Source organism: Lissotriton helveticus, chromosome 3_1, assembly GCF_964261635.1.
Source record: "Lissotriton helveticus chromosome 3_1, aLisHel1.1, whole genome shotgun sequence".
NCBI classification, from domain to species: Eukaryota; Metazoa; Chordata; class Amphibia; order Caudata; family Salamandridae; genus Lissotriton; species Lissotriton helveticus.
Genome location: NC_136061.1, coordinates 1,928,034,605 through 1,928,047,289, shown reverse-complemented (window position 1 = coordinate 1,928,047,289; position 12,685 = coordinate 1,928,034,605). Strand labels below are relative to the sequence as shown.

The 12,685-nt window shown below is 44.0% G+C and overlaps 1 protein-coding gene across 5 annotated transcripts in view; it reads left to right on the top strand.

Moving 5' to 3' along the window:
• Nucleotides 1-12,685, top strand: part of FRMD5 (FERM domain containing 5) — a 575,457-nt gene that overhangs the window by 436,870 nt on the left and 125,902 nt on the right. For all 5 annotated transcript variants that reach the window (XM_078682953.1, XM_078682954.1, XM_078682956.1 and 2 more), the window contains one exon: nt 468-559. In XM_078682953.1, coding sequence (XP_078539079.1) covers nt 468-559 — 92 coding nt within the window. The remainder of the gene's footprint in view (nt 1-467; nt 560-12,685) is intronic.

The window sequence follows — 12,685 nt, the reverse complement described above, 5'->3', positions numbered from 1 at the left end:
GATTCCCTGCGGGGAAAATGAATGCGGGATATGAACATATATTTTACAGACATACATAGTAACCTGGAGAGGGCTAGGATATCCTAGAGGCATTGAGAGTATCTCAGGAAACAGCGAAGGTATCTTATAGGTGTTTGTGGTATCCTGGAGATGCCTGGGATACCCAGAGGACAGCTGTGTATATATGAGACAATATTGATATCCTAGAGACAGTTTGGCATCTTACAGACATACATAGTAACCTGGAGAGGGCTAGGATATCCTAGAGGCATAGTTTCCAGAGGACCCCGGGCATCATGAGACATTAATGGTATCCAGGAGAAGGCTAGATTATGCTACAGGCACTTGTAATATCCTCTAGCGAGAGATTGAGCATCAGAGAGGAAGTCTTGGTGTACTCGAGAGTTGGATGCAGCAGGGAGATCTTGTAGACATTAACAGGCAATTTCTGTTTGGTATTTTTGCAGGAAAGAAAGATGGTGCTGACGTACTTTGCCCCCACCCCAGAAGCCTGCAAACACCTCTGGAAATGTGGGGTTGAAAATCAAGCCTTCTACAAGTACGTAATCACTGGAGACAGAAATATAGCATGGTCCTGTCTGAATCACTGCATGCACTGTTTTTACTGCACACACTGCTGGCGTCAATGCACGAAGCGCATGAGTCATTGCACACACTGCTAGAATGTGTGCACTCTGCTGGAGTCACTGCATGCACTGCCAGAGTCACTGCACTCTATTAAAGTCACAGTATACACTACAGGAATCACTGCACCCACTTTCTAAGTCACTGGACACTGCTTGAATGGCTCCACACACAACTGTGAGCCGCTGCTCCCGTGGCTGAGAGATCTGCCTGCACTGCTAGAGTCCGTGCACGCAATGCCTGCAAATCATATACACTGCCATCCTGGAAGAGCCACTGCAGACACCTAGGAGTCAGTGAAGATACCATATATGCACACGCCGCTTAGGTCACCACATATACTGCTGCAGTCACTGTTTGCTTTGCATGTGAGGGTGAGAGCGACGTTAGACATCTGTGAGAGTTACTGCACACGCTGCATGGAACAGTGGTTCTGCCCGACGTTGTGTCCACGAGTCACTGTATGCATCCGCTAGTCACTGCTTGCTCCCTGTGAGCCACTGAACGCGCTGTGCAGGAGTTCACAAGAGTTACTGTATGCATCCGCTAGTCACTGCTTGCTCCCTGTGAGCCACTGAACGCGCTGTGCAGGAGTTCACAAGAGTTACTGTATGCATCCGCTAGTCACTGCTTGCTCCCTGTGAGCCACTGAACGCGCTGTGCAGGAGTTCACAAGAGTTACTGTATGCATCCGCTATTCACTGCTTGCTCCCTGTGAGACACTTAACGCGCTGTGTGGGAGTATGTGTATGCGCTTGTTGCATTCATCCTGCGGCCTCTTGTGTCCATCCACCAATGCTCTTCACTGACTTCTGTGGGCTTCTCAGCGCTACCGATACAGTCATAAAGCAGTGCTCACCCACACAAAACCTCACACGTTAGGTAAGGGTTGCACATTTAGTGAACCAGGGAAGGCGCACTGTCCATGAGAAAACGCAGATCAGGCCGGGTTGTTTCAAGTACAGCTGTATAGTAGAGCACGCTGCATGGCACTCCAAGCTGGATCTTTAAGGGGGGACAGTCAGGGTTTGCCGCTTAACACAAATAATCTTCCCAGGTCTGGTCTGTGCCATACCGTGCTGTGCCAAACCTTATGCAAACACCCCCAAAAAACATCACAGACACTGAGGCCTGGGTGTATTTCACGGAGTTTTTCTACGTGGAACTCCGCGAAGTTACAAGAATCTCCGCGAAGTTCCTCAAGTGGCAGAGTGTAGTGCAAACTACTGTTCGCGCTGGTCTTCCTGCCGCTCGGGTAGAAATTGTACCCGAGCTGAAACTTGCGCTTGCGAACATACCGTTTGCGAGCGCGAGCAGGGAAAAAACTCAACTGCACTACTCGAGGCGCGAAGTGCAGAAAACTCCGCAAACTCCACGAACGGAGCAGAATTGACTGCCCAGGCCTAGTTAGGCGGAGGCACAAAGGCCTCTGCAATGCACCCCACAGCATCTGAGCACCGTTTTAAGCACTGCTCGTGCTCGGCAGCCGCGGTGGCTGAAGGCCACGTTCTAGCTATAGAAAGAGTTTGTAAAGTGTACCAGCTGGGACTGTCTCCTGTGCAAAATGCTGTTGTTAGTCTTGAAAGATCGCTATAGTAACTATAATTATTCATTTTAAGAAATAGGTAAATTCCAAATCTTAATGGTAGCGCACTTTCTCTCTTAAGTGCCATCTTTTTCTTTACCAAGGCAAGAGTATTTGTTGGAATTTTCCTGCTATGCAACCATTATTTTAGCAAGACTGCTAGGAATCTTGGAACAAGTCTATACACACGCTCAGGTTCAGTTCTGTTGTTGGCCTTTCTGTAGCCCACAGTGACAGATGCTTGGCAGTTCATTCCGCATTGCCTTGGTGCAGGCTGGCATCAGCTGTCTGCAAGTTGTTTACATATGTTCCATTGCCTCTTGCTGCTCACCACTCGGCACGATCATCTCCAGCTTAAATGAATGCTTTTTACACAGGCACACACTGTATCATGCGCTCCCCGCATTTTACTGCATGCATTTTACAACTCGGAATTGAATATACCTCTTGTTACATGTGCTTTTTCTCTGCAGGGAATTACAATGCAGATGTTGGTATAGTATAATTTACTATTCCAACACCAGTATGTGCAACAGTAGGGAAGGTGTTGGATTTTAAATCCAACACATTCTGCCCCCTTCGCAAGTCATTGTTCCGACTTGCGGAGTAATGGTATGCTTGGTTACAACGCACTCGTTGTAACGAACGTGTTGTAATTCCCTGCGAGGAAAAGTTTTTGTGGTAAACGATGTTTACCCTCAGAATTACTTGCAGAGGAGCCAGTGCAACTCAATGCTGGTAGAGAGGTGTGTGTGTGTAGCTTCAAGTGGTCCTCCAGCAGACAGCCCTCCTCAAACTAGGGCCTTCTGAAGGATTTTTGGGGACCTGAACAAGACTTTTAGTCTTCCCTATCCCGGAGAAAGTTTAACTTTTTACCCATTTTCAGCCAATCCAAGCCCTCATAATACCAAGCAATATTGAATTTATGTTGAAGTTCTAGAAAGGGGGCTTACAAAAACGGGTCAAATTGAGGCCAGCGTCCATGAGCCATATAGTACCAAAAGAAAGCTTGAACAAGCATTGGCCATGACCATTTCTTTTGGAGTTTGTATCTAGATTTTTTTGTATCATGCAACAACATTTAACAAGGAATTCAATGTCCAACCAGCCGGTTTCTCCCACTGAAGAAAAGAAAGAAAAGTATGATTTTCGTGAAAGTTTATTGCACTAGCTCAGGATATTAAAAAAATAATTTGCAGATCGTACTTGACACTGTAGCTTTAAATGGTGGATATATACGTAATCACAAATAAATCCCCATCCACAACTGTCATTCAGGCTGCAACAAGGAAAGTCAAAGCACTGATCTTTTTGTTTTCTTCTTTCCATTGGGTAAAATTTGATAATTTCTCCTTACTTCTCTTTCACTTCCTTGTCCCGCCACTCCTCTTTTCTTTGTGTGTGCACTTCTTTGAATATAGTGCCCTCTGGCTACACATAGGAGAAATTGATGGGTGCAGAAGACAGAGAGGTAAAGAGAGTGTGGATGGGGAGCTGAGGTATGCAGGGAAAGCAAGATGATGTACAAAGAGAAGGTTATGAACTAGACTGGGAGGTGCGATAGGATCATAGCAGAGAGTGGCAGAATAGGGTGAGATAGAGAAGGAGTAGAGAGGTAGAGGTAGGTGCAAAAGTGATAGACAGGTGCGGAACTGACAGAGGTGGAGTAGAGAGAACTGTTTGAAAGATGTGAAGTATTCAGACTTGAGAGAGAGTATCACTAGAGAGATAGAAGTAGGTTCATAGGCCTGGAGAGAGAAGTAGAGACAGGAATAAGGTTGAAGAGGTGAGGTGAAGTAAGGATTGAGATATGAGACAGAAAGATATGTCAGACAGAGAGAGAATTTGAGAATGATTAAGAGAGATCACATAGATTGTAGGAGAAACTTAAATGGAGAAGTGAGGTAGAGATAGGCGCTGCCGTTACAGGTAACGGGTGGGGCGGGGTGGTTGGGGGGGGTGAAGTGGACAGATGACGGGATAGGGAAAGTAAAATAAAAAATAAATAAAACACTTACCTTGCGCTTGCCGCATCGCCGAGTGGGTAATGCAGCAAGTGCAAGGTAAGTGTTTTTTTTGTTTTACTTTCCCTATCCCGTCATCTGTCCACTTCACCCCCCACCCGCCCTGCCTCACGCCTGTTACGCGTGCCGGCCGTATCTGGGTAGAGATATGGTTGGGGATTTAGTAATTGGTAAAGTTGAACAAGATGAGCTACAACTAGCTAAAGAGGTAGATAAAGAGGTGAACTAGAGAAATGTGAACTAGAGACTCGATAGCTAGACAGGATGGTAAGAGTAAGGTAGATGGAGTAGATGTAGAGAAGATACAGAGGGCTAAACAAGATAGCATGAAAGATGATCGAGTGAGAGATTTGTGATGTAGAAAGTTGTGCTGTAGAAATAGGGGAGGGAGGTAGAGGTACTCTGAGAGTGGGAGATAGACTCAGACAGCGAAAAAGGAGAGAAACAGAGTCTTCTTACTGTACCTAACACTTCATCAGAGGACCCGTTGAAAGATGGGGAGCCTGGACAATTGCCAGCTTTGCCCATGTCTGAATTTGTCTCTGCTTCAGACAAGAATTCATTGGTCAGAGCACCTCAGATATTGGAGATGTTGATCAGGGTTCTTATTTGTAGGGCTTTCAGTCACTGGCCTCTTATTCTAAGACTTCTCGGCCGGGCCTCTCATAAGTGACATAATTCATCAGGTCCTCGGACAAGTATCTCAGCCAGGTTCTCAGATGTGAGGTCTTTTCAAGTCTCATAGATATGAAGGTTCTTGTTCAGTTTAGGGATAGGTTTGGGGAATCTCGATTTGGAAAGATACTAGCATATGTAAACAGCCTGCAGGGGGAGGCTTCACTGAATAAATTACCACAACACCGGTTTGCTGCTTAAGCTCAGCTTGTTTGCTTGTTCCAAGGATCAAAAGTGCTTGCGAAATGGAACTGTGCAAAGCAAACAGAATTAAATCTTGCACTGGTAAAGAGGAAAAGCATTATAAAAAGATGTTTTATTTTACCTAAATAAATAGGCTCCAGCGTGTCCATTGATCCAGCGGTTAAAGACTACACTCCTCATCAGAATAACACAATTCAGAAGAGTTAAACGGAAATAAATATTGGGAGCATACACAATAGAGTTCTAGGCTAAAAATAAAGTAAAAGGTGGATTTTTAATAGACGAAAGTTAAATGCAGTACAGAGAAAATAAATATGCATGAAATACCAAAAAGGCTTTAAATACAGAATTACAAAATAAATGCAAAATCATAGAACACATTAATCCCTAGTTAACAGAAATCAAATAATTATTCTAAGTGACAAACTTCTAAAGAGTATAGATACATCCAGTAGAGAATCTAAATCAAAATAGACCTAGGAAAATCTAGTCGCCACTAACAGCTGTCTAAATGACAGCAGTAAAATACAACAGAACTCCAAGCCTAACCAAAGTCTGCACAGGCTAACCTTGAACAGCTAAAGTCCAAGAACATTTATACAGAAATCACACTTTCTAAAAATAGATTCTGGTAATTCAGCATAGTATGATCATGGTTAGGGTCACATTGGCAAATCAGAAACATTCACGTATTTTAAAAAGTCATTAACACTAATTCACTTCTTACGGTAAGAGAAATCTTCCATCTGTTCCTCAGCAACCACCGACCGGTGATCATTAACACAAAATGACACATTCCTCTAACAGTGGTTCATAGAATCGGCACGTTCACACCAACACTTCCAGCGGAAGTCCTTGAAAATGATACTTTGGGTACAAGCGATGGAAGCTTGATTCGCAATACAACCTTTCTAATATCACTACCACATTTACGTCTTTCACTTGGTGTCTTGCAGAAACGAGGGGAGAGATGGCTTAGCAGTGTAACACTGATTGGGAGTGGGAATGAGAAGGAGCAGGTTGAACAGACCTTCAGAAACGACTTCCATATTAGAAATGATGGCATCTCACACAAAAATGTGGCATTACGATTCATCTCATTATCTGCCCTCCTAAATAAGAAATTAATTTCAGGTGCACCATCATCAGTTCATTGGTCACAACTTTTTGCATTATAAGAACACTAATTATAAAAAAAATATTTTCACATGAAATTCACACGTTTTCAATATTTAAAATATACATTATCATTTATAATACTATATGTGTAGATGTGCTGAGTGTGATATGCTATTTATTACCATGGCTGAGTGTGGGGAGAGACCATGACTCTTAAGTAAAGTCGCAAGTGCATCATGATGCCAGTCCCCTCCCTCAACAAGGTTTAGAAATACACTTTTTGCATCTGCGTATATGATTTATGCCATGGTATTCTTTTTCATAACAATCAATCAGTTGACTTTATTTCAGTTTAAAGAACTATTAAAAAAAGCACAAAAACATAGTAAAATCATTTAAGACCTACTGAAGTAAAAACATAGTTCCTTACAGTGCTTGCAATAAGCAATTTGAAATCGTAATACAAATTCATTAAAAATACATTAAGGATGCAGTTTATTATACCTCTACACTGTCTCTAGTACCAGAAAACAAAAACTTCAGTAAGAATCCAAAGATGGGCTCAAAAATGGGTCCGCTGTGCCATTCAGAAAGATATCATAGGGCTTACAGGTTAGTAGTAATTCACCTATATTTACAAACATAGTTTAAAAATAAAGTGCATAGGGCTTAAAAACACATCCATTAGCTTTGAATTCTCGCCTATACACCGCGCTCTAATGAGCCAGATTGAGCAAAAATACTTAGAGATTGAGTACGCAATACTACTCCTGTTATCTGACTTACAGACTCTTAGTGCAGGGGTCTGTCTCCAAGCCCAAACTGCCGACAGAGAGGAACAGGCCAACTAGCAACCTGCCTTGCATAAGAACTGCAGAAGACGATTACATGTTCGTTGTTTTCCACAATGTTACAGCCCATGAGACATAGGGTGGAAGAGATAGCATTTTTGGACCATGAACAGTGAAAGTGTTTGCAAAACCCTTAACCTAAATTTGATTAAAAGATCTCTTTAAAACGGAACATTGATGTGGCCCAGGATTTCCTCAAATTCTGGGATGCATTTGAAGGACGGATAGGTATGTTATGTTAAGTTTTAATAAAGCGCGACAGCTGCCCCAGCTAAGAGGAGTCCCGGCGCTGAGCAACAAGAAGATAGCACACACAAGAGGCCTACAGAGAAGGGAAAAGAAATGTTTTAATGGCTTTCCTAAAATGAAGATAATTAGTGAGCCCTCGAATGTGGGCCGGCAACGAATTCCAAAGAATGGCAGCTCTGTAATGAACAGAGCGGCAACCGGCACGGACCCTTCTCACACGGGGGATCACTACCTGACATTGTCCCATGGATCGAAGCAATCGTGTGGGAATGTAAGGTAGAAGAAGATCAGTCAGAATTTTCGGGGATGCCAATTTCAGAATTTTATAGGCTATACACAGTGCCTTGAACTCGATTCGCCTGGCCACAGGCAACCAGTGAAGGCGATGGATGGCACTAGTCACTGCACAGGTTCTATGCAAGCCTAGGAGGGATCATGCGGCCACATTCTGGACTCTCTGTAGCCCTGTATTTCAGACTTGTTAGCTCCCAAATACAAAGAGAAAGCATAATCGAGCCTAGACAAGATCAGGGCCTGAATAATGATCTGCCTAGTCGTGGCATCAAAAAAGGCCAGGATAGGTTTAAGCCCACTCAGCAGACCAACACAAGTTCCCGCCACCTTTTTAGTCTGAGTCTGAAAATTAAGTGAAGTGTCCATCCAGACCCCCAGGTTCTTCACTACAGGCTTAGGGACAGGGGCCGAACCTAGACTCTTGGGCCACCACAGCTTGTTCCAGCAATCACGTTTCTCTCCCACCAACAACACCTCCGACTTGTTGGCATTCAGTTGGAGACAGTTAGTGGTCATCCATTCGGCAACTGCCGTGAAGTCGCCCTGAAATTTCCTGGCATCCTTCTCGGGGTTACTCGAGAGAGCCACCACCAACTGAGTATCGTCGGCATAAGAGACCATGGTCAGCCCTCTGCTCCTAGCTACAGCAGCCAGAGGTTCACAGGCACAAATATGGTGACAATTACATAGAGGTGCTGCAACATGCACCTCGAGACAACAAATGGCATCAGATTTCACGCGAAACATACAGACCAGGTCAGCCTTGGAGTGGAACAGCCACAACCATCACACACCTTTTGGCGAGCAGAGGGCTCAGGGACGAGCCTTGTAGGACCCCTTGGCCTTTAGGAAAAGTACCAGAACCGAAAGGGGGGCAATCACCTGAAACGTCCTGTCTACGAGGAAAGAGGACAGCCACTTAAATGCTGGGCCAGTAACTCCAGCCTCTGACAGTGACTGACGATTCAGCAAGATGGCGTGAGACACCGTATCAAACGTGGCACTAAGATCCAGAAGGATCAGTGCCGACGTCTTCCCCGCGTCTAAGGCTTTCCACAAATGTTCGGTCACGACCAAAAGCGCTGACTCAGTGCTGTGGCCGGGCCGAAAAACATTTTGAGAGGGGTCGAGCCTGTGGTTTGCAGTGAGATACTCTGTGAGTAGGGAATTGATGTAAGTCTCTGTAATCTTCGCAGTCCAAGGTAACAGAGAAATAGGCTGAAAACTTTCAGGTTTTTGGGGGGTCTAAGGACGATTTCTTGAGCAGTGGTATTACCCTGGCCTGCTTCCAAACCCTGGGCACGACCGCTGCACTCAGGGATCCATTGATCACCTGTTCCAAAGGGCGTATGATGGAGGTAAATAAAATTGAAATTGGTCAGGCTTCAAGGGATCAGCAGGGGAGCCTGACTTAACCTTGGAACAAAGTGTCAGTAGAGCTTCTTGAGTAATAGGGAGAAAGACGTCAAGGATACATTCGGTGGAATTGCAAGATGTCTCTGGGGGGCCTATGAGGACCGTAGGGAAGCTTTTGTAAATGTCCTCAACCTTCCTGACAAAGAAGTTTGCAAGCTTGTTATATTGCCAGTCAGAGGTAATCAACGAGCCTACGGCGTCCTTCTGTGTTCTAAGCTCTGAGACTATAGAAAAAATGCTCTCAGCCGGATTAGTGCTCCTGCTAATTTGCTCAGCGTAAAATGCTGCGCGCTCAACATGGATGGCTCTGTGGTATCGCTTAGCAGCAGCGCGGTAGAGATCTTTGGAGGTAGGATCAAAGTCTCGGCCCCAAGTTCTCTCCAGCTTCTTACAGGTCTTACGTAAGGCGGCCAATTTAACGTTATACCAAGGATTAGATTTAGTGTGCCGATTCATGGATAGCTTGGCTGGAATAAGGCCGTCCAAAGGCTGAGTAATCCAATTGGAGAAGACCGAATTGGCCTTGTTAGGGTCAGCCGGAAGAGCAGGAGAGGTGGAAGCAAGATGGTTTTGAAATTGTTCCTAATTTAGTTTATGCCAGGGGCGCTTAAGAGAAAAGGTATTTACTAAGTTACGCACTAGCATGATATCATGAATCAGCATCAGCATATCTGTTAGACTTCCTGAAACAACCGCAAACATTTTTGAGGAATAAACAAATTCCCAATAGTGGGGTTTTGACAATTTCTCGGGCGCAGCTTAGAATTGTAGTGGGGGACAGCCAATAATCTCTTAATCCTAACCTGTTAGCCAGACATTTAATTTTTTCGTGTGTATTTGTTGTCTTAAACAACCAAAACCAGGATAGAATTGGTCACATTGATGCAGTAGGGTAAACGTACATTGAAATTACTACTAAGGGAGTTGTTTTCCAGGGATAAAGTAATTGTATTATGCACTTTGTGAGACAGTAAAAAAAAATGTTAATGTCAAGTTCACACCTCTCTGATAATAGACTTGCATTTGGCCTTTGCACTGTAGTAATAAATGTGTAGTTGTGTATTTATTAGCCCATTGGGTCTAACTAAGATATATTATTGAGCCCCATTCATTTTCACTGCTCTGTTAAGCCAAAGAACATGAATATTTAGTTGGACTGTGTTAAAAAAATGGCCATTCACTCATTTATTACTACAGTACAGTGAAACTGACATGGGCAAAACACTATTTACTGTTTCACAGATTGCATGTTACAATGACTCTATACGGTGTAACAACTGCCCTGCTAGTCATTATTTTACCTAACTGAACAAATGTAACACCTTTCATCCTGGTTTGCTTAAATACCTTGTTTTTAATAAAACGAATGACATGAGAAAACGCCATGGTATAATCAGTGTATGCAAATGCGCTGAGTATCATTTTCTGTTTGTTGCCATTGTTGATGGAGGTGAGAGGTAACAAGACCCTCTTGATTCTTTGCCTCTCATATGCCAGTCCCCTTCCCACACTCAACAATGTTAAAGAATAGCATAGTAGACTCTGCACATCCACACCTATACTCCACATATATATTTATAAATATATATGTAGTTATACACTTTGATAGATAGATATGTGAACAGACAGATACATATGAATAATACAATAATACAGCAAATTAAATATAACCAACGAATGAAGCGTATTTATTCAAAAAAGCATAGCATCTCCTCTCCTCTTTTCCTGCACTCACATAATTAGCATTCAGAAATAAGAGATAAATGCAGCTAGGTATGGAGGCTGTATATGCAGGAGGTGGTTCCCACAAGGGTATTGTAGCTTCTACTTTGCAAAGGTTTCTGATATTGGTTGGAAACCTTACTTTGTCTGAAGGGCCTAGTGATGGGTTAGTTTGCAGTCTGCGCAATAAACAAACACTCAATCAACAAATCACTTGCTCACTCCTTCACAGAGACAGAAAACTCAGGGCAGTAGCTGGGCTTTTTCTCCCCAAATCTGTTCACTCTCAGGTCTGAGCACTGCAGTGACCTCACACCCACAGACTCAGGGGGTACATTTTCTGCTTTTCCTCTGACTCCTGCAGGGATCTCTCCTGCACGCCGCCGGCCCGGTACCCCTCCACTACTGAGCGCGAGGAGAGCACGCTCCTCGTTAGTGCCATCCGATGTCCCTGCAGGAGGGAGGCAGAGACCATACCCGCGGAGCCGAACACGAGGCTTCTCGTGCCATGCCTCCCCTCGCCCGGGGCATGAGATAGTAATTCAGAAGCAGGAAGGCCCGTGGGCACTACACGGGTTTCAGCATCAGCAGTGGATCCTCCGTTTATGTGGGTTTCTGTGGCCTTATTCCGGTGTCCGTGTCCCATGTCATTTGTCGGTTTGTGGTCAGTTTGCTTTGTCAGTGTCATAGTTGGTGTTTGTGGAATTCTGTTGTCTTGTTTTTGTGTCCGAAGTTAGTATCTCTGGCGTTTTGTAACTTCCTACAAATGTCTTCGTTCCCAGTGGATTTCGTTAGCTGGTACTGTGGCTATACTCATATCCATCCTGGCTTTAAACTGTTTGTGGGGTTTCATGACCTCTCACTAGCGTGTTGTCATCATGGGCTGAATCTGATGCGTCTTGTTGCTTTACTTATATGGCGGTGTCAGAATGGATATGCCTATCGAAGTCTGTGACATCTCACCAGAGTCAATGTCCTTGGTGGCTTTATCTAATGGATTCCATAGCTTTACTTGTGTGGCACTATCTCCAGTCAGGATCACCATGAAGCTCCATGACCTCTCACCATTATCTTTGTCTTGTAGAGGCCGTTTGGGACGGATTCCGTGCTTTTGCACATGGCAGTGTAAGAAGTGGGGTGGTACTGTGGGCTTCTTTTATCTCCCACCTATGTCCCAATTTTGATCCCATGGCTTTAATCATGTGGTAGTGTTGACAGTGGGTATGATTGTAGGGGATTGTGGTCTAATGGCAATACCTGTTTCCCCATTTAGATGTTGTAAATTTACTGTGTGCATGAGGGATTGCATGACCTCTTGTCTATGTCCCTAGCAGACGAATTTGGATTAGTTGCATTACTTGTGTGGCAGTAGCTGAGTCAGTTGGACTCTTTGACCTCTCTCCTAGCTTTATGTCATAACTGACTTATTTTATGTTGTTGTGGCTCTCCTCGAATGTTAAGATCTGTTGTAGAAATGCCTGTGCGGTGAAGTCTGTGTTTGATGTTATAACATTCTTGTCTGTTCCTGTCCTCAGTGGCTTTGGGATGGCCGCACTGGTAATGTATGTTGAGGAAATCCATGGCATTTGGGTTCTGTTCTGGATTATGTCCAGTAAATCTATCTGTACGCTTGATGCATCACTCTTCCATCTTTAACACATCCTATTGACTGAATGGCTGTTATCTTACTGTATCTAGTTATCTAACGTTAAGTTGATATGGTTTGCTTAATAAAACCCCTGTGCTAGTGGCTCCATGTAATATCCATTGCCATGGTTCTGTAATGGTGTCACTATTAAATGTTCCAATCAGATTCCTATCATTGCTTCCAGGCTTCCAGTGGATGTTTGTGGGGGACTTCATAAGTCATGCTTTTGTGTATTTTTCTCTTGTGGGTTGTC